The sequence below is a fragment of the Gadus macrocephalus genome, chromosome 6 (genome assembly GCF_031168955.1).
Source record: "Gadus macrocephalus chromosome 6, ASM3116895v1".
NCBI classification, from domain to species: Eukaryota; Metazoa; Chordata; class Actinopteri; order Gadiformes; family Gadidae; genus Gadus; species Gadus macrocephalus.
Window position 1 is genome coordinate 23005669 of NC_082387.1, and position 21396 is coordinate 23027064.

General features: G+C 44.5%; 2 protein-coding genes and 1 long non-coding RNA gene across 3 annotated transcripts in view; all 3 read left to right on the top strand.

Moving 5' to 3' along the window:
- Positions 1–443: 443 nt before the first annotated feature.
- snapc4 (small nuclear RNA activating complex, polypeptide 4) lies at positions 444–12662 on the top strand. The gene is made up of 20 exons (XM_060053064.1): positions 444–714; positions 1053–1180; positions 1443–1489; positions 3538–3660; positions 3853–3981; positions 4354–4494; positions 4638–4722; positions 4891–4972; positions 5114–5215; positions 5313–5385; positions 5904–6068; positions 6259–6409; positions 6678–6784; positions 7108–7202; positions 7321–7415; positions 7510–7592; positions 7961–9544; positions 10309–11146; positions 11498–11694; positions 11975–12662. The coding sequence occupies exons 2-20, from the start codon at positions 1063–1065 to the stop codon at positions 12134–12136; spliced, it is 4377 nt and encodes a 1458-aa protein (XP_059909047.1). The 5' UTR covers positions 444–714; positions 1053–1062; the 3' UTR covers positions 12137–12662.
- A 666-nt stretch (positions 12663–13328) lies between these two features.
- The window catches only part of ccdc180 (coiled-coil domain containing 180), a 28397-nt gene continuing 20329 nt past the window's right edge, over positions 13329–21396 (top strand). Inside the window, exons 1-17 of the mRNA XM_060053065.1 lie at positions 13329–13746; positions 13865–13944; positions 14246–14310; positions 14849–14958; positions 15443–15562; positions 16517–16627; positions 16783–16878; positions 17115–17278; positions 18497–18616; positions 19069–19148; positions 19231–19319; positions 19536–19655; positions 19814–19987; positions 20256–20371; positions 20671–20797; positions 20904–20946; positions 21058–21152. Coding sequence (XP_059909048.1) covers positions 13687–13746; positions 13865–13944; positions 14246–14310; positions 14849–14958; positions 15443–15562; positions 16517–16627; positions 16783–16878; positions 17115–17278; positions 18497–18616; positions 19069–19148; positions 19231–19319; positions 19536–19655; positions 19814–19987; positions 20256–20371; positions 20671–20797; positions 20904–20946; positions 21058–21152 — 1770 coding nt within the window. The 5' untranslated portion in view covers positions 13329–13686. The remainder of the gene's footprint in view (positions 13747–13864; positions 13945–14245; positions 14311–14848; positions 14959–15442; positions 15563–16516; positions 16628–16782; positions 16879–17114; positions 17279–18496; positions 18617–19068; positions 19149–19230; positions 19320–19535; positions 19656–19813; positions 19988–20255; positions 20372–20670; positions 20798–20903; positions 20947–21057; positions 21153–21396) is intronic.
- LOC132458830 (uncharacterized) lies at positions 15594–16266 on the top strand. The gene is made up of 2 exons (XR_009525964.1): positions 15594–16167; positions 16214–16266. It is a non-coding gene; the product is annotated as an uncharacterized LOC132458830 (long non-coding RNA).

A 21396-nucleotide genomic window follows, 5' to 3' on the forward strand; every position in this document is an offset into this window, starting at 1 on the left:
TTTGCTACCAAATTTAACATAGTTTTACTGGTCGTATTTAATCATGTACATTTATACATATATATGTATATATATGTATATATATATATATATATATATATATATATATATATATATATATATATATATATATATATATGTATATGTATATGTGTATATATATATATATATATATATATATATATATATATATATATATATATATATATATATATATATATATATATATTTGTACTATACTATTTTTAGTATTCGCGCAGGTTAAATAAAAACAGTTTAATAATGGTTGGATTTGTAACCATTTATCTATTAAAAGTGTCATATTTAGGATATTCTGAAAACGACCAGTAGTATTGCAGGAAAGGGACGCATAGAACAGCTTTGCATTGTGGGTCCTGTTTATTATTTAAACTTGCTCAACGGTGGTTTTGCACTTACTTTCGGTCAATAAAGGTTATTTCTCAACTGTTCTACCTGTTTTTAACTAAATTCGATATATTTATTTTCTCCTCTTATTATTTTAACAAAACGCAAATGTAACCCAGGAAGATGTTTCGCGCGGTGCATCATGGGCTATATGTTAACGATCCAGAAACGTTGCTGCATCAGGATTGGAGCGAAGCTGCACATGGACACAAATGATAGAAAGTTATAAATTAAACTTTGTCCGCGCAACAATAAGCCATTTCCCGCGCTGTTTGTTTTCTGCCACAGGTCGGTAGTGTATTTTTAGCCTCTTTTTTTGTTTTTCTGCTAGCATACTGAAACGAGTTTCTATTGTTTTAGCATCTGACTTCTCTACAGGACAGGTCTACTACCCTGTACATCCATTTAAGTCCACGCCTTAAAGATAATAATTCAACAACAGAAAACGAAAATGTATATGATTTTAACTTATGAGGGGTTATGGTGGTTAACGCATTTGGTGGGGAACGCACAGCTATGTCATATCGAAAAGCAAGGAGTTGTCTATATATTGGTTCTGGTTAGAAGTGTGAGAGAATTATGGCCCATTAGTGGAGTAATAATACTTGTGCGATTGTGTTGGACAGAGAGACAGACATGTCTCTTAGTCTTGCAGAGGAGAGAGACAGGATAAGGAGACAGATTGAGGAGCTGGAACAGAACCTGGGCGCAGCTCCTGTCGACTTGGACCTTCTTTCTAGTGACGCATCCTCAGGTAACTAAGATATTTCAAGAGTAAGATTTTTTTTTTTTTTTTACTTTGAAAAATATACAAGGTAATTTTGAGTGACGATATGGTGGAGTGTACCCCTACATCCTCCGTAAACCTGTGCCGCTGAGTACCCCATCACAATTTTAATTCGGGTAACAGAACCTCACCTGTTGCTTTTATTTGCCCTTTCTTTGTCTGTCTCCCTTTTTTATTTGCCGATTTCACAAATTATTACAATCAAGATACGCTTTCTGTGATTTGACAGATGATGGATCAGATGACGAGATACAACTGGTGGAGCAAAGCCATCAGGTAAGACATAAACACATCTGCACGTACACACATGTTACGTTTTATTTATTTATAAACTTAGCACAAAAAGTAAGGAAATTATTGTTTGGTAGATTATTTCTCTTTGGTAACAATGCTTTTTGGCAATAAATCTTATACCGTTAGAAAGCCTGTTTAGTTCCCTTTCAAATGGTGCCCCATTTGTAAGGAACATGCATTTGTGGGATGAGCAGCAGCGCTGAGTATGGGGTTTGCGCCCTGGCACCTGAATGGCAGCACCTGTGAGCATGGGCCCTACTACTGTAAGTACAGCTGTAAGTGTCTGCTCCAAGAATCGGCATGCCGCGTTTGACTGATCTGGATAGGCCCCTTGCGATAGGGCAACTTCAAGCTGGGGTTCCGCAAAACCAAGTTGCGGCATTATTTGGAGTGAGCCCTAGTACCCTCTCCAAACTGAAGGCCAAGTTCCATATAACGGGGGATGTCAAAGACAGGCCGCGAAGTGGGCGTCCCAAGAAGACGACATCCCAAGAAGACCATTTTATCACTCTGTCAGCACTTAGGTGCCGTAGGCTATCTTCTACAGATTTGCAGTCGGTTTGCAGGACGATATGGCCGACGGTTCTCTGCCCAGACAATCCAGAACAGACTACACGCAGCCAATCTCCAGTCTCATAGGGCTGCCAGGAGTCCTGCCATGACTGCCCTTCACCGTCAGGCCTGTTTGCGCTGGTGTTGCCAACACGTGCACTGGAACCTGAACATGTGGAGGAACGTTATGTTCAGTGATGAGTCCAGATTGTGCCTACGGCAGTTGGATCATAGGGTCAAAGTGTGGAGAAGAAGCAGAGAGCGCAATGCTAATTACTGCACCGATAGAATAACATATTTTGGTGGAGGCAGTGTGATGGTGTGAGGCGGAATCTCCCTCACTGGAAAAACGAGGCTTGTCATCATTGGAGGCAATCTCAATGCAGAGAGATGTAGAGATGAGATTCTGCAACCAGTGGCAATCCCATGTCTCTGAGTCTGGGACCGAACTCTATCCTCCAAGATGACAACGCTCACCCCCACAGGGCGGGGTTTATCAGAGACTACCTCCAGAATATGGGAGTGGAGAGGATGGAACGGCCTGCTGGCAGTCCTGACCTCAACCCCGTTGAACCCTTGTGGGATCAGCTTGGGCGTGCTGTTCGTGCCAGAGGGACCAACACAACCATGTTGGCTGTCTTGCGACAAATGCTGGTTGAAGAATTGGATTCTATCCCACAGCAGTGTGTGACCAGGCTGGTGACCAGCATGAGGAGGAGGTGCCAGGCTGTTGTGGCTGTGTATGGTTCTTCCACACTCTACTGAGGCTCCTGTTTGTGAAAGGAATCAATTGTTAAATTGCCAATATGTCTTGTTTCTTCAAACTTCAATCTTCCAATCCATCGAACTCCAAACGAGTCAATGGCAGAATAAGCTGTTTGGCATTGGCAGAGAAGATTTGTCACATTTTTCATGGGGGCAACCCACAAACTCAGCTCTGCTGCTCATCCCACAAGTGCATGTTCCTTACAAATGGGGCACCATTTGAAAGGGAACTATACAGGCTTTCCAACGGTATAAGATTTATTGCCGAAAAGCATTGTTACCACAGATAAATAATCAACCTTGTGTGTGTGTGTGTGTGTGTGTGTGTGTGTGTGTGTGTGTGTGTGTGTGTGTGTGTGTGTGTGTGTGTGTGTGTGTGTGTGTGTGTGTGTGTGTGTGTGTGTGTGTGTGTGTGTGTGTGTGTGTGTGTGTGTGTGATACATATTTACTGGGTACATTTTTTTTTTTATAATTTATTTTTCAATTGTACAATTTTTGGGGTTACTATCAAAAGAAAGCTTACCAGCATACACCTTTTCATTCATTGTTGATTAATGTGACATGTTATAAATGTAAAGTATTTTCTTGATTTGTAACGTATTTATTTAATTACTGCATACTGAGATGGGAGACTTTGTCTACATTTAATAACAAAATAAATTTTTAACTCTGTGTTGGCGTTTGTGTGTGAATGCTTTTTTCTGTGTGTGTAGGTGTCTTCCGGTTTGTTGGCCGAGAGAGACCAGATCCAACAGGAGATTGAAGAGCTGCAGACAGCCCTGCAATCCCAGAATGTCATCTGTTTGTCCGTCAATGACAGCAACGACAGCGGAGAGGTCTTCTGATTGGTGCAAAACTATTTATCAAGCAGGCTATTCTGTCCATTCAACAAAGTCTAAAGTGTGTGTGTGTGTGTGTGTGTGTGTGTGTGTGTGTGTGTGTGTGTGTGTGTGTGTGTGTGTGTGTGTGTGTGTGTGTGTGTGTGTGTGTGTGTGTGTGTGTGTGTGTGTGTGTGCGTCCTGCCTCAGAGCGAGGGGGAGCTGGACGTCCCAGAGACAGAAGAGGGGTGCCTCCAGGTGAACCTGGTCTACCAGCAGGTTCTGATCGACTCACTCAGCCAACTGGAGCACCTGCTCAACCAGAACAGACGCGCACAGGTTCCCTTTGAGTTCTCTTCAACCTAACATGCATCGTTTTCCATTCCCCTATAGCTTAAGTCCAATGTATGTCTTTGTTTTTTTGACGAGTGAGGCAAACGGCACAAGTTCAGCCGCCTGTGGACAATAAAATTGTTCTTTACTGTCACGTGTCTGATGGACGAATGATGCAGTGGGGAAATCTACGAATTAAATTGGAAGAGAGAAGCTTAAAACGACCGATGTAACCCGAGTTGATTTGTGACGCAATTAGTTAATTAGTTAATTAATACTGATATCTGATACAGATATTATTGCACCATGTATAGCCTACTAGTTCTCCTCAACGTCGAGGGATGATGGGGTAAACATAAATTCCCTCCCCCTTTTTAGAAAGAGCTGCTGTTTCAGATGAATGGACCAATCAGAGACATCAGGGACGCCAACCGCACGCCTACCTCCTACCAACAGCCTTCCAAAGTGTACCTGGGTCGCTTCCATAAGCCGTACTTCAAGGATAAACTCACTGGACTGGTGAGTTGTACGACAAACAGACAGAGACACACAGCCGCCACAGCTGCTTGGGTTAATAAAGTGCAGTAGAAACAATGGTAAGTTTGACTGGCCGACGTAGAAGAAGATGTACCAATGAGCTGTTATGTTTTTTCTGATGCCAGGGTCCTCCAGCCAATCCGGAGAGCAAGGATAGGGCATCCATGATGAGCGCTCATCTTGATGAAAAGCGCCTACAAGTGAAAAGATGTGAGAAAAGCATATTTCTTGCCTGACCGCATGTCGGAATTTGTCGTCAACACAAAAAGTCTTGGTTTCCTCACAAACCTTCCAAAATGTGATTGATTTGATCAAATATAGGCTAATTAAAATGTCAGAGCTGAGCTCTCTTGTTCTTCCTGTGTGCTTTCTTTGTAGGGGAAGGCTGGCAGAAGACGCTGTTGATAAACGCGGTGTCCAAGGACAGCCTCAAGAGGCAGATCCAGCCCAAACTGTCCAAGTACAGAAACCATTAATACATAACAATACCATGGACCAATAGTGCTACTACACTACAGCTTCTAAAATCTCCCTGTTCTCCCACTTCTGTCTTTTGGTTTCCTTACCTGTCCGTCTCCTCTCCTTTGTACCCTCTGACCAGAGTGGACTATCTGAGTCAGAAGATGTATAAAGCACGTGAAGAAGAGAAAGAGGCACTGAGTGAGCAGATAGGGCAGCTGGAGAAAGACATTCAGCAGCTCAGGTACCTGACCTCCTGTTAGACGTGTAGACTGAAAATGGTGGCCAGTACGTATTCTCTTACATATAATGTTGCTGCTTTCTCTTTCCTGATTGGTCAGAACCCAGAAGGAGGAGGACCTTGTCGGGGGTCGTTATGATGAGCATGACTGGCAGAAGATCTCCAACATCGACGTAGGCCATTGCACACTCTATGCATCAGTCTTAAGCCCCTGACATGTGCTACCGTTACATTACAGGCCTAATGATTGATGTCGATTTTTCAGCTCTGCTCTGATCTTTTGCCCAGAGTGTTCAAAGTACGGTATGCAAGATTAGCAACACTTTCAAATGGTCATTTCAATAAATGTAGGTTCCAGGACCCTTGCACTCATGTTGCAATCCAGAACATGAACTGACCTGCGCTTTATTTAACAGATTCTGCTATAAGCCTGAAGTAGCAAACACTTAAAACACACACTTTATTTTTTTTTGTAGTTAAAATTAAAATTTTAGAAAAATAGAGGACAGCTTGCTAGGAGTGAAAAGCAAACAACAACATGGGGTTCTGGTGTTGTTGGCCTACCCTAACAACCTCAGTGGATATGCTGTGCCTGCTATTGTTATTATAATACAAGGGTCAGGTAAATTCCCTAAGAACTTGATTTATAGTAGCTTCTCCGCTTGTCTCCTCTGCTCTACTATCTCCTCAGTTTGAGGGGACAAGGGAGGCGGATGATTTGCGTCAATTCTGGCAAAACTTTCTCCACCCATCGGTCAACAAGTCCACCTGGACTCCACAGGAGCTCGAGCGTCTGGATGAATTGGTCAAAGAACATAAAGAGAGAGACTGGGAGAGCGTCGCTGAAGAGCTTGGGGTGAGGATGTTTGGGTGTGCGTGTGCTTACGAAGAATGTGATGACAATTCTTCATGCTTCCCTCTCCCTCTGTGCATCTGTCTCTTATACCCGTTAGTCTCCTTTTTATAAGAATAATCATTTTTAAATCATTCATTGCATCTCCAAACCTACCTGCCAGGTGATCTGTGATCCGTGTGCCTGTGTGTAGACAGGCAGGACGGTCTTCATGTGTTTCCAGACCTACCAGAGGTTCTTGTCAAAGAACTTGAAGAAGAGCCTTTGGTCTGCAGAGGAAGACGAGGTGCTCAGGGAGCTGGTGGATAAGATGAGGATCGGAAACTTCATACCGTACACGCAAAGTGAGTCCCCAGCTCCGTCTCTAATCCTCACTATCGACACATTTTCTGTCTATATGTTTGTGTGATCTCATTTTACTCTGCTACTGTCCTGTACATGCTAGGATCCATTGAGTGCTATCGTATTCAATATTGGGACATAATAACTACAAGCTGTACTTTACACAGAATAACTTCCATTCAGTTTCAGAATACTTCATTGATCCAGAGGGAAAATAAGATCTGGCCTTACCCGTCTGTGTCACTCTCCCCTTGTCCGTCTGTCTTTCAGTGAGCTATTTCATCGAGGGTCGTGACCCCAGCCAACTGATGTACCGCTGGTCCCAGGTCCTTGACCCTGCGCTCCGGAAGGGCCCATGGTCCAAGGAGGAGGACAAGGTGAGGGTGGTGGGCGGAGTCTCTCAGGAAGAGTTGGCAACTAGTACAGTGGTATGAGGGTAGTTACAGAAGAGAGTTGTATTTGTTTCACAATCATGTCTCGCACACAATATTCTCCAACGAGGATACTTTGATAGTGTAAGGCTCAGTGAGAAGGGGTACCCTAGTAGTTGTCTTACTGACCTGACAGCAACTCCTTTTTTACATTTTACATTTGATAATTATGGACTCATTTATGATATTTGCAAATTTAAGATCACATTGAACTTCTGATGATTTTGTTTTCCGTTTTCCATCATGCAAACCATGCTCTCTCTCTGCAGGCCTTGCTGCGATCTGTAGCTCGTCTTGGAGAAAGAAATTGGTCTAAAATAAGGTTAGAAGTCCCAGGTCGTTCTGACGGCGCTTGTAGGGACAGGTAAGATCTAATTGGACAATAGGGCATCTTATAAGATCTGATTTGACAATGGCACAGCTTATAAGATCTGATTGGATAATGGGAGATGGTTTATTTTTGTGTGTGTATGTGTGTACAGATATTGTGACTGTCTGAAGGAAGGAATAAAGAGAGGACCTTTTGATGCGCAGGAGATAGCTCTGCTGGTCACGCTTGTCGAGAAACATGGAGTGGGTGAGTAACCTACTTAAAGGCATAAGAAACACAGTTACACAAACACATGTTCACCTCATGCACGCCACATATTGATTGATTCATTGTTTTGCAGGGCGCTGGGCTCGAATTGTGGCTGAAATCCCAAATCGCTACGACGCGCAGTGTCTCAGAGAATGGAGGAAGTTTGTTAAGAAGGTAAATAGAAGCACGCAAGCGCATATGGAAGGCCAAAATAATCAATATTGGGTGAAGAAAATTCCTACTTAAATTTTTTTATAGAATGCGACGTCGTAAAATGTGTCATTATTGAAAGCTTAAATGCCGTATTTTACGTCAATTTTAATCAATGTACATGTACAGTGAGACATAATTTTGGCCCTTTTGGCCTTCCATATGCAGGAAACACACAAACCAGACAGAATGACAGATAGACACATACCTACACACACACACACACACACACACACACTCACGAAGAAAGGAACACTGTGTATACGTGTCTGTGACACTCTTACCTGTCTCTGTCGACATCTGCCTCACCTCTCTGTCTCAATGGTCTCCAGAACGCCACTTTGACACTCTTGGAAAAAGACATGCCGGTGCAGAAGGTGAAGGGGAGGCGTTTACCGGCCGGTAAGCGTGATATTAAAGAGGAGGAAGAAGAGGAGGAGGTGCTGCTGACTGAGAGCTCAGAAGACGAGGATGAGGACAAGGATGAAGTGGTGTACATGGACAGTGACGACGAGAAGATGAAGCAAGTCGTGGAAGCAGAGCGGAAACTGGAGAGAGAGGAGGAGGAGCACGAGCAGAAGAAGGAACTGGAAGAGGAGGAGGAGGAGGAGGAGGAGGAGGAGGAGGCCGCGGCGGAGGAGGAGGAGGCCGCGGAAGAGGAGGCGGAGGAGGAGGAGGCAAAGCCAGTGGAGAGACCTCCGGAGAACATAAAGTGTCCCACCGAGGAGAAACGGGCGGCTCTAGATACCTTTAGCTACCAGGTGGTGGAGAGGCCCTGTTTTGGCCCTGTCCAGCACAGGGAAAAGCCGGTGCGCTCCACTCTAGTGGACGCCAGAGGAAACCTCCTGGAAACATTGTTTGGTCTGGAGCCCCGGGTCCTGAGGTGTGGAAGCCAGCACAGCCCGCTGGCCCTGCTGCAGGTGTCCTGTTCGGAGCTCTTTGACTTCCTAACAAGATGCGCAGACTGCACGCCAAACAGCTTCTCCCAGAAGAAACCAGGCAAGAGGCGCCGGTTTGCCAGGAACAACCCGTCCATGGACTATCGGCTGATGGCCGCGGTGACCCCGTGGATCGGGAAACTGCTGGTCCCGGATCCCAACGCTGGCGGCAAGACGGGGGCGTACGCCCTGCGGCAGAGGATGCAGCCGTTGCCTCTGGGCAGCACCCCCATCTTTCGGCTGTTCCTGCAGGTCCTCAAGGTGGACCTGCTGAGCTGTAAGGTCATTATAGAAAAGAAGCAACGTGAAGCCAGAGTTCCACCCCCGCGCCTCCGTCCCCATATACCCAACCCAACTACAGTGCAGGGTATGCTCCATGAGAAACTCAAAAGGGCTCAGGGACGCAAAGAACTACAGAAATGTCTACCTCAGCTTGTGCAATTCCCGGCCCAACAGCCTCTACTGCAACAGGCACAGGCACCACCTTCTCCACAAGTCGCGCTGATGCGCATCCCTCAGATGGCGCCTCAGAGTCCCAGCATGCCTCCTAATGTGCACCCTTGCAGCCGTCCAGGCGCTCCGTCGACCTTTCATCCGGTCACGCAGCCCGTCGTACCTCCTCAGATGGCTGCTCTCCGGTTTACTCCTCCCAGAGGGTTGGTCCCTCGGCAGCAAAGCCCTGGAGCGGTGAGGTTACTGCCCCGTATTGCCCCTGCCCCGTCTCCTGCCAAGGCCTTGCTTCCAATTCAGGCTCGCCCCTCGCTTTCCTCCTCCTCCTCAGCAGCAGCACCACCAGGACCAGCTTCCCTTTTGTCCCAAGGGTCTGCTCCATTAAGAGGAGCAAAGAGAGGGCGGGCAAGTGAGCCTTCCCCAGGGCCGTCAGCCAATCAGAAGAGTGCAGAGGAGACGCAAGAGAGGAAGAGAGTTCGGAGAAAGACGGCTAAGGCTAAAGTTCTGGAAGCAAAGGCTCAAGCAAAGGTACCTGTATTTGCAACATTCAACAAATTAACAATACACTTTAACTGAAGTCAAAAGGTAGTGATGATAAGTATAAGTAGTATAGATGATAAACATCATTTGGTGTAATATGGAAATCAACAACTTGTATGTAATAGGGTTAGGGTTATCATTTATGGGTTAAAGGTAAGGTATGACATTAAATTATTTAATCTGATGGAATGGTGTTTTTGTGAGTTTTGCAGTGGATATCACTGCTGGCCAGCCAGGGCCTGACTGGTATTCATTGTGAAACGCACACTTGACTATCTGCTTTAAAAAACGTATCTGTAAATGGAAACATAAAATAAGAAGGTTTTCCTTAATATCTTCCGATCGGTTCTCTTTTAAAGGATTGGGGTGTTTTCTTAACACAGTAGGCTCGTTTTCATAAACTAGAACCGCTTATGGATCTGTTCTGCCAAACAGAGTTTTGAATACATTTTTACATAAAGATTGGGCTGTTGGTATACAGAATGTAAACATTTGGCATAAAAACAAACGGGGACGGCATAAGGCAATCGTCAAAGTCATATATTCCGCCAGTTGCACAGATCACTTTTTACAGTTTTACGTTTAACTCTGTACCTTTTACAGTTGGAAATTATACAAGGGGCTATATCGTTTCAGTAGGGTACGCTTTGATCTTTGAGAAGCAGCATTAATATACAGTTTGCGTACGTATAAAAACCTTTTGAAGGCCCGTCCCTTGATATCATTTGACGTTCCCTGCTTTTTGCACCTAGACCGAAGCCAAATGTAAGACATCACCAAAGCGGACGCAGGAGCAAATTGGGAAAGCAGTTCCTCTGGCCTTACCCGATGGCTTCGTCCTGAATCCTGGCAAGATAGTGTTCCTAATGACGCCGAATGGACTCGTTAGACTGGTCGGTGCGCCAACCCTAGGCCTCAAGAAGGCCCTTCCATCAGGGCACCAAGCCCCAGCTTCTCCCAGCTTCTCCCAAGGGTGTGTGCCATTAGCACATACCCTTCCCCAGGCTAGCTTCACATGCCTCCAGCAGACGCCCAACTTATCACCCGTTGTACAACCTAGTGTCTTCACCGCCATCCCACCAGCGACCGTCTTTACCGCCGTCCCACCACCTTCTGTCCCTACGGCCGTCGGACCAGCCTTTGTCTCCACCTGCCCGGCTCCACTGTCCCCCCACCCTCGGGGACTTCCTCCTTCGCCACGTCCCCAGTGGAGGCAGGTGGCCCCCGGGCCAGCGGGGGGGCTGCCGCCCCGCCCCTTCCCTGTGTCCGTCCCGTGTCACAGCAGTGCCGTAGCGCCCGCTCCGCTCAGGAGGGAGGCCTTACAGTTTGACCCCGCTCTGATGTTCTGTGAGCCGGCTGATGAGGTGCAGCTCTGGGTGAGGGGGGCCGGGGGGGTGATGGCACCGGGCCTGGGCGTGGCCCTGCCTTACTTGCCGCCGTTTGTCGCCAGCCTGGACTCGCTGCACGCGCTGCTGGCCTCGAAGGAGTACCTCAGCCAGAATGCCTTTCTGCTGCTAACCACGGAGACTCCAGATCACGATTACAGCTTGGCCTCTGGTGGGGAGGAGGTGTCCCAACCCGAGGACCCAGGTACATGCCAAACACACGCCGGCTTGTTGGGTGGTGTTCAATGCACCTTGGGGACAGGGGTAGCATAGAGAGCTGCAAATTGATTTCTGCTGAATCTACAATTACTTGAATCACTGTTATTTAATTCATAGAAATACCTGCCTTGTGTCAAGTGAATGGTATTTAGATGGCCCTTAATCACAATAACGCTAATGCGATACTGTAGTCACTCATTTATTTGTTATTTCTGTATATATACTGTACATAGAATGTATATATGTCTGTTCTTCATTGTAGTCTTATTCATACAATTATTTTATGCCGGGCAAGTAAAACTAGTACATAGTGCCTCATAGCAGTCCTTGTTTTTAGATTCTAGACGTGAGGCTACAGCAGAAGAAAATGTGGCTGCGGTGCGAAAACTAGTGGCCAAGCACTGTGCTGGAAACCCTGCCTACCAGATGTTGAAGGCACGCTTCCTGTCCTGCTTCACGGTTCCCGCCCTCCTGGCCACCATCCAGCCAATCAAAGAGTTGATGGTCCTGAATCCGGCAAGAAAGGAGACAGAAGTTAGTTTCACGTCTGTCGTGTCTTTCATATCTTCACACTTCGTACTTTCTTAGTTTGTATCTTAATCAAAGAAAATCCTTATTCAACAATTCAACCATCAAAAATTCTGCTGATTTAACCAACTTTAACTTGACGTAGCACCAGAGAGCTGTCATGTAAAATAAACAAAAACAGGCAAAATGTGTATAGTAAAGTATCAGGCGCCACAGTGTTTCGTTATCCTTTTTGTGTTTTGGTCTGTTGTACTTTAATCTTTTCTGTGTTTTCTTTTCCTTCCAGAATACCAAACTGCTACAGGACGGGGAAGGCGCTCCTGCCACTCACTTCACTGGCATCACCACACGTCGACCCGTAGAAATCGAAGACTCTAGTCGGGACTCTAGTCAGGACTCTAGTCAGGACTCTAGTCAGGACCAGGACAGCAGTGATGCATTTAAATAATGATGCACTCTACTTTTAACTTAAAACCACCACGTTCCTTTATAGCATCTTGTGTATTTGTAGTCTGGCCAGTACTAGAAGTTTGTAGTCTATTGTATAGGCCAGGCTGGTTCCAGGTTCCAGGTTTATCGAAAGCACCTTGTTTAGGAGCTCAGCAGACTGAATGAATGCAATTTTCAGCATGCCTTGATCCATACAGTGGTGTGTGTGTGTGTGTGTGTGTGTGTGTGTGTGTGTGTGTGTGTGTGTGTGTGTGTGTGTGTGTGTGTGTGTGTGTGTGTGTGTGTGTGTGTGTGTGTGTGTGTGTGTGTGTGTGTGTGTGTGTGTGTGTGTGTGTGTGCGTGCGTGCGTGCGTGCGTGCGTGCGTGCGTGCGTGCGCGCGCGCGCGCACTTGTCCAGCTGTGGAGATTTTCTCAACACCATAGCTTTGCTATTTTCACAAGTTTGTGTTTATGGATTCATCCGTTTTTTGTAAAGCAAAGAGTTTATGTAATTAATAAGAATAAAATGGTTGTTTTCCCACCAAGCTTTGTGTTAGTAGGACTCTAAGTGGTATGTGATGTTTCTTTATTCTGATATTTCTTCTTTCAAGTCTCTCTCCATATCCCTTCTCTAATTCTGATGATATTTCTCTATGATCTGTCTTTCCTTTCACTTTTCTATCATCATCGGCTAAATCTTAATCCAGCACTGCTGATGGCTCAAGCTCAGACTGATTCAGAAAGCAACAATAGCAACCTCTGATACCGATGGGATGCAAAGGAAAATTATAAAAATAGCTTGCATTGCCTTTTAGGTAACTTTCTTTTTTAAATCTTAATGTCCCAATTTGGCTTTCAATCATATGATCAGACAAAATTAATACTACCATTTGCATTTGCACCACAGACCACACATTTGATGAGATGGAATAAGCTTATGGAACATACTTTCTGTAAAATCAGTGAAACGAAATTCTTAATTCCTCATTTACTACCGAAACGGCCCACAAAACGGCATGCTAGAAGCTGTGATAAATTGACATAATCAGTGCTTAGTTCTGCTATCTTATACAGGCAGATATTTATTAAATCATCTCTGCCTGCGCCGCTCAAGTCTGATAGTCATGTTTGTATTCATTGACTGTAAAAAATAAAAATAAAAGCTTACTGGAGCGCACAGTTCATATTCAACATCCGCAAACTAATGTACTACTTGAATAAATACTGTGTTATCATTATAAATAGGCCTGGGGGTCGTCAATTTGTTGTGGTGTGGTCCATGTGCGGATCTCAGGTGGATGTTTACAACAAGATGCTGCCGTACCGGAGGAGGGCGCTCGTGGCGTATAGTGGTTAGTTGTCATGGCAACGGACGCGCGAATAGTTCAGTCATCAAACCTGAAAGGGGAAAATACGTTTCACCCGAAGCTGAACCAAACTAAGGTTACACATATCGGAGCCGCATGACCTCCTTTACCCAGGTGTACGGGTTTAGCGTGGTATCAACCGACGGTTTGTCTTATTCAACTGGACGATCCACCAACCTAATAAGCCTGCCTGTTTGCTAGCATGGCGGAGAGCAGGGTGATCCCCAGCGGAAGGCTTTACAGACAGATGTTTGACGCACAGGTCAGCGCACCTTCCTGTAAAACTGTGTCAACAGTATGCTTATGAAAGTGTTTCTCAGTATCAATATGTATGTGTTATACATAACGCTTAGAGTCCTGTCTGGTGAATGGTTTACTAGGTCCAGCTGTCCCTCTCCCTCCATCAAAGTCGAGGAGAAAGGACTGCTCCTGAAACACAAACGCACACCACTAACAACAGGTGGACACACACACACACACACACACACACACACACACACACACACACACACACACACACACACACACACACACACACACACACACACACACACACACACACACACACACACACATTTTGTATACAGTATATTATTCTACATCTTGAACCTTACAGGGATTGGTATTTGTATGTGTGTGTGTGTGTGTGTGTGTGTGTGTGTGTGTGTGTGTGTGTGTGTGTGTGTGTGTGTGTGTGTGTGCGTGCGTGCGTGCGTGCGTGCGTGCGTGCGTGCGTGCGTGCGTGTGTGTGTGTGAGACAGATTACTGCCCACCAGTGCAGAGCAGCAGCTGGAGGAAGAAGTCAGAGGACTTCCTGATGTTGTTGGTTTGTACTCGTCACATGTGGCCCTCTGTATTGTAGGCCTTTATCACACAAGTGTAATAGTAGGGACCAAAAAAGGTGTAGCTACATCAATTACGTTTATTATGGCTGTATGTCGGCAATAGGCATGCCAATACCCATAATTAACTCCATGAGATACTCCTGTCTTCTGACCTATTGTTAAAAATCTTTGAAAAGGGCCTGTGAAACTACAGAGGATAGCAATGAGATGCTCTACTCTGTAGTTATTTCTAATCTACCACTCCGAAATGCATAGTAGCTTATTTCATCCAGTGTAGTCGACTACATATGATAAACCATAGGCCAGGTTTGCTTTCATATCACAGTATTACATTCTGACGATGCTGATGCATACATTTTTAAAGACTTTCCTATAGCTTTTAGCTGTGTATGCTTGTAAAGAATGTTCCCTTTGCATAATATACATTTGCCGATAGATAGATAACATTTTGTAGGAAGACATCTGCCGAACTAATGTCAATGTAACATTAATAACTCCATTATGAACTACCCTTTCTAGTGGCTGAAAGGCAGAGTGCTGATGTGATTGAGCGCCTGAGAGCGAAGAGAGAGAGAGACCACAGAGAGACTGTAAAGAACCTTCATAGAGACCTGGCGGTGCTTGGCAAGGTAGGCTAGACATACGCTTTATACGCCTCCCTGTAATATGGATATTCTATGCATTCACATTAGTACAAACTACACTTTATAGCCCAGCTTGTGTACACATGACACAGTGTACACAATGGTAAGTATACACTGCACACTTTATATACCCTAAGTAGTGTGCACCATAAACTTCACAAATGCAAAAACGCAATGGCTCAATATCCTCATAGCATAATTTTCCTCATAGTCATATTTTAAGATTCATTTTGAATTTAGCGTCAAAAGAGCAGGTAGGTTGCGACTAAACAACACATAGTCCGAACACTCCGAAAACTCCCCCTGAGCGCTCATCTTTGGGCCAAAAGAGGACCTCTTACTAAGAACTCTTTTTACTGAAAGTATCCTCAATACCTGAGTTTCTATGTGTGCAGTTTGGTCACACAGACACATTAACATTGTCTTTTGGGTCCCGAGATAAAAAGGTTTAAAAACTCCTGCCCCATAGGATTATGAGGAGAGCAGTAGAAGTACTTGTAAGGACCTGCTCTCATGCCTTGAAGAGATGGACCAGAGGTTGGAGACCCTGATGGGGGGTATGGAGTGTCAGCAACCGACCAGCCTTCAGGTATACCATCTGTTACACAGTATGTACTAGGGCCCGACCGATATTGATTTTTGAGTGCCGATGCCGAGGCCGATTATTTTCAGAGAAAAATTACGATTACGATTTAATCGGCCGATTAAAAACAAAACAAAAAAAAGCATATAAAACGTAGTTTTTGATTCATTAAATATACTTTAAACACTTTTGACGAATATGTGAATTGAATGCAGAACCTTTGAGTGTTTTAGAATACATTTACAGTCAAAAATTAGTGTAATGTAAAATGTAAAATAAATAACTAACTCCCAATCTGCTGCGCTCGTGGGCAGTGACTAACACGTGTGTGCTGAGCAGTATGGTCTCACCGTTAGAGTCTACAGTATAACAAATTAACATGGCCTGGGACCTAAAGAAAAACAGGCACAACATGCTCAAACAACGCGTCTTGTGTACATTGGTTTGGTGAGCGCGCAGCTGCCTGAGCGAGCGTGCTTTCATGTTGTACGGTAAAATTCAATCTCCTCTTTTTTACTCCAGCTAAAGTTGTTAGTTAGCAAGGCGAGTATGAGCGCAATCTGCAGGATACTAAGCGCAATAACATTTCTAAAAAAAAGAAAAAAAAATCGGTTGTAATCTGCGTCTTTTTGGCAGATGTTGATTATTTTCAAAAAGGCTATAATCGGCCGATTAAATCGGCAGGCCGATGAATCGGTCGGGCCCTAGTATGTACGACACAACAGCTCAGCATTTGATGCATGGAAAATGCTTCCACATTAAGATAATAAATGCCATATAATATCATGTGTCATCATAAAATGCATATTAGATCTGTGTTTGTGTACATAATATGTATTTGCGTGTGTGTGTGTGTGTGTGTGTGTGTGTGTGTGTGTGTGTGTGTGTGTGTGTGTGTGTGTGTGTGTGTGTGTGTGTGTGTGTGTGTGTGTGTGTGTGTGTGTGTGTGTGTGTGTGTAGGAGCTGAACGACGTTTGGAAGCAGGTCAAGGAAACTTCTGTTTTAAAGAGAGGAAGAATCTGTGAATTAGACCAAAATCTGAATGGATATGAAATCCAACGGACACAGCAGGTAAAGACAAGACTAGTCCTTGAACTTCTAACAACCACTCTAGGAGGAAGACAAAGAAGGAATCACTTATTCTTCTTCACTCCTTAATTTTTGATTGAACATCCATCGACGTTGACTATGTCGGTTACAATATTGTGTTTTTGTGTTCTCTTGAGATCGCTCATTTACTCAAGAAGTACTGCACTCTTCTGGAGAGAATCAGCTCCCTAAACCCCTGTGACCTCTACAGACTGCTCGACGCAGAGGCTATGGTAATGACATGGGTGAACTCATCAATAAACGTTAACTTTTAACTTAACTTAACTTATGGCATTGCCTGTGCCCTATCACTTTGCCACCTATGGGTACGTTCACGCATACCTTCAACCTCTGAATGAGGCCCCTGAAACTATGGTCATCGGCACTATGGTAGTAATAGCCATTTAACCTGCGATTCAGATTTCTAGCTACCAGCTCTCCTTAACCTGTCTGATTGTTATATATACAGATGATCAACACCGCCCTGCTCGCTAACCACCGTAGCATCGCCCGTCTACGTCTTCATCTTCTGGAGGGGGATCTGCAAAAAGAGTCTGTCCTTCATCTTCGCTGGCAAGACATATCTAAGACCTGGAAGGCTGGCAGGGTACAACAGGAGATAGAAAGGTTCCGGTATGTCTCAAGGCTTGCTGCAGTACTTTTGTAATGGCACACAGAAGAACTCACTGTATATCCCTTGGTTTAGGTGTCTCGGTTCAGAAATTGTACCTAAAATTCTAGAATTAACCGCAAACCAACAGTCCTGTGCCAAACCGATTGGTGCATACACGTACTGTTACCATCCCATACATTTTAGCTCGACATCGTGACATCTATGTGTATACTTTCAGGCACCTCGGCGTCACGAAAAGCCTGTTACCCGCGTTAGATTCAGAGTGGAACGTTCACGTAGTGTTAATGGAAGACAAAGGATTACAGCTGCTTTCTCTAAAACAGAGGTTAAAGCTAGTTGTAACTTTTTATCAAAGCTAGTTGTATCTTTCTTCAGTTACAACGTCATTACTTATCGGTAGGATTTATGAGCTATAATTGGAGTGTCATTTCTAGGGGTGGGAAAAATAATCGATTCTTCGATGCATCGCGACTCTCTGTAGAACGATTCCAACAAAAAAAAAGTTGTTGTTTTGTTTTTTGTTCGCCTGCTGCAGCATTCTGTTCACCAGAGAGGGATAATTTTAATAATTTTAAAATTACTTAATTTATCTTCAGTGCGTATGGGCCAATCTGATTTGCTTTGACACGATTGCGATTCAGCCTACGCATAGCATGCACGCAAACTCACAGCCAGACACAAGAACTCCTTCTCTTTCAAGAGCAGCTTTTTCTTTAATGACATAGAAAAGAAAGATTAGAAAGAAAAGAAAACCAAACCGTATTTTTTACATACTTCCATATTGTTTTGTAATGCAAGCTGCAATGATTATTGCATTGTTCATAGAAAGTCATATTTGTGACAAAAGCTTTTTCTCTAATAAAATATTAGATAAGTTATTTCATCAGTTGATGTCTTTAATGATCATCACAAAAGTAGGAAGTGATTAGCAAACTCTGAGTAGCAAACTCAGAGATATATTTTTTGGAAAATCACTCAAGTTTTTGTTGCCTCGAGATGCATCGATAATCGTTTTACAATCGAATCGTTGACCTCATAATCGGAATCTAATCGAATCGTGTGGTGCCAGTAGATTCCCAGCCCTAATAATTTCTTAGAAATGCCCATATATAAATGTATATATATATATATATATATATGGGGTGTGTGTGTGTGTGTGTGTGTGTGTGTGTGTGTGTGTGTGTGTGTGTGTGTGTGTGTGTGTGTGTGTGTTGCAGGGAACTGGTCAGTGATAAATCAGTCCAGGACCCTGACTCTGTCCAGGAAGCAGTTGTGGAGATCAGAAGGACACAACAAGCTCTGTCTGAAGAACAGAGACGTCTCATCCAGCACATCTGGTACCAGGATTGTTCAACACTTTCACAGACATTATGTGTTATGTGATTGGACATCACAGGATATCGTGTGTTATGTGATTGGTCATCATCCCTAAATTTCTCTGCTGAGATGATAAAGTATATCTTATCACAGGATACCGTGTGTTATTTGATAGGTCATCACAGTATACCATGTGTTATGTGATTGGATATCCCAGGATATCGTGTGTTATGTGATTGGTCATTACAGTATACCATGTGTTATGTGATTGGACAGCACAGGATACCATGTGTTATGTGATTTGTTATGGCGTAATAACGTGTGTAATTTGATTGGTCATCATGGGAGGACAGGTGTTATGTGATTGGTCATCACAGGACTACCGTATGATTCTGTGTCCTGAGGAAACGGTTGGCTGTAACTTTGTATCCCAGGGCCACAGATGATATGAAACCATAACACTGTTTTACAGCTCTCTGGCCCCGCCCACCTGCACTACAGCTCTGGTCACCGATTGGTACAACCAACTGACAGCTCTCAATCAAAAGATTGGTAATTTATATATGAATATCTTAATATTAATGGTGTGTATAGGTTTGTGTATAAATGTGTGTGTGTGTGTGTGTTTTTCCAGATGGTTGTCATGATAACTTTGTACGTCAGCTCCAGTGCAGCTTCGACCAGAGCTGGCAGGCCAGTCTAGTGGAAGTGGAGCGATGCAAGGTATATTATTCATTATTCAAACTCATCTGAATGAATAGAGATGACCTACAATAACTCATCCAAAATGGCAACACATCTGTTAGAAAAACAGATGCCACTTTGAAGGGTGGTGGTTTCGAGGTATGCCCTCTCCGACGATATGGGGCCTAAAATGCTTGTGGCACGGAACTGCCATTCCCAACATTACAAATCCTGTTTTCCTGCTTCTTCCCACAGCAGGCGCTGTGTGGTCTAGAGCTGTCCGAGCAGGAGGTCAAGCACATCGTCAGCTCCCAGATCCTCCCTCTGATGGGGCCACATCAGAGGCGGGCTGAGGAACGAGTGGCCATCTTAGATGTCAGTCAAATGCTCACCGTCATCTCTCTCCACTCTGTTCCACTCTCAATGTTTGTTCCTCTGCATTGTCTCCTGTCTCACACGTTGCCCTTTTCTTTCATCTTCATTCATCTCTTCCTCTCTTAATTACCCTCTCCCTTCTGTTTCTGTGCCTGTAGCGAGATGTGGACATGGTGGCGAGGCATGCTGGGATATTGAGTAGGACTGTCTGGAATGTTTTACGCGGAGCAGCGTTGCTATGGGAGACGCACAGCCGGGCTATGGAGAACAGAGAGCAACAGCTTGAGGAGCAGCTCCGCCTCCTTCGATGTGAACAGGAAAAGGAAATAAAGGTCTGCACGCAGAAAGGAAGTACCAAAGCCTTGAAGGCGAGAAAGTTCTTTGGTTAGGGTGTTCTGACTCCTAGCCCAGTGTCCACACCACAGTTTTACCTGTAGGCATCCTAGAGCTAGAGGCTCATTAATTACCTGTATATTCGGGGTTAAAAAATCCCTGTATTTCCTTTGGATAAAAGCGTCTGCTAAATGACCAAGGGAGTAAATAGTATTTTCAAAGTCTAACCAAACTCCCCCATTGTGCTTTACGGTCATTCTTTCCCAGAGGAAAGAGGCTCATTTGGACGTCTTACTAGACCGGCTGCGCCAGGACAGCCCTGAGGAGGCCCTGAAGAAGTCCCTTAATGTGGCCCTCGCCTTCCTGGATGAGATGCCCAACAGGTGAGCCACCTCCAAACCGACCAGGCATGAATGACGCATCCCCAGGTAGAGCAAGGCATTAGGGAGGGAGGGGATGCGATGCATCAGGATTTCATTGGATCTTGCAAAAGTGACAAACCAAGCATGCCAGATGTGTGTTACACAGTAGAGATAGGCTAAAACATGTGATGAGATTACTGGTTGAATTGGGAGGCTTCCTACCTAATGCATATCATCCTATATTAACCATGGGAATATGGATACCTTAAGACATACAATAGCAAACATGAAGAAAGCACTGCCTGTTTGTGTGTTTGCAGCTCTATAGAGTGGTACAGCAAAATGGACGAAGTGCTGGAGAGTTTTCCAGCTGTTCATGTGGACGAGCTTAACACCTACAGCGCTGCTGTCAGCCAATATTACCATGTTGGCGAAGTCCACACCGTGGTAATTATAATATCCACAAAAACACACGCACGCACACAGGTGTCAAGGCTAGGGAGGTGAATATCTATTGATGTGTTATAAAATGTTTATTTATTTATTTTCACAGACACAAGAAGAACTTCTCTCCTTTTACCATCGTGATAACCCGGGTCAGTCTGTTAACCTGTCTGTCTCTCTGTCTGCCTCAACCGTCTTTATGATTACCCACCTTTCTTGACTCATAACGGTTGGCCGGAAATCGTTTTGTTTGTGTCCTTCAGATTGGAAAAGTATAGAAAAGTTCGGAAACTTTCCAATCAGCACGCAGAATGAGCTTGACCACACCCAGAATCCCCAGGATGGACTACTGAAGGAGGTAAGATCTGTCCAATGAGATACAGAGAGGTTTTCCGGTGTGTAAGCCAATTGGCTAGGCTTCATATAACCTTAATAACTGACCGGTAACATTCTTTTGCTCACTCCTGACCTGTGGCCCTGAGCAGCTTGCGGCCACGGTACCATGCGCTCGTGTTTACAGTGGATGTATCACAATGTCGAGGCGCATACAGCTTTTGGCCGTGTTCTGTAAATAATATTCTAGAACACTCCGGGTGCTCCGG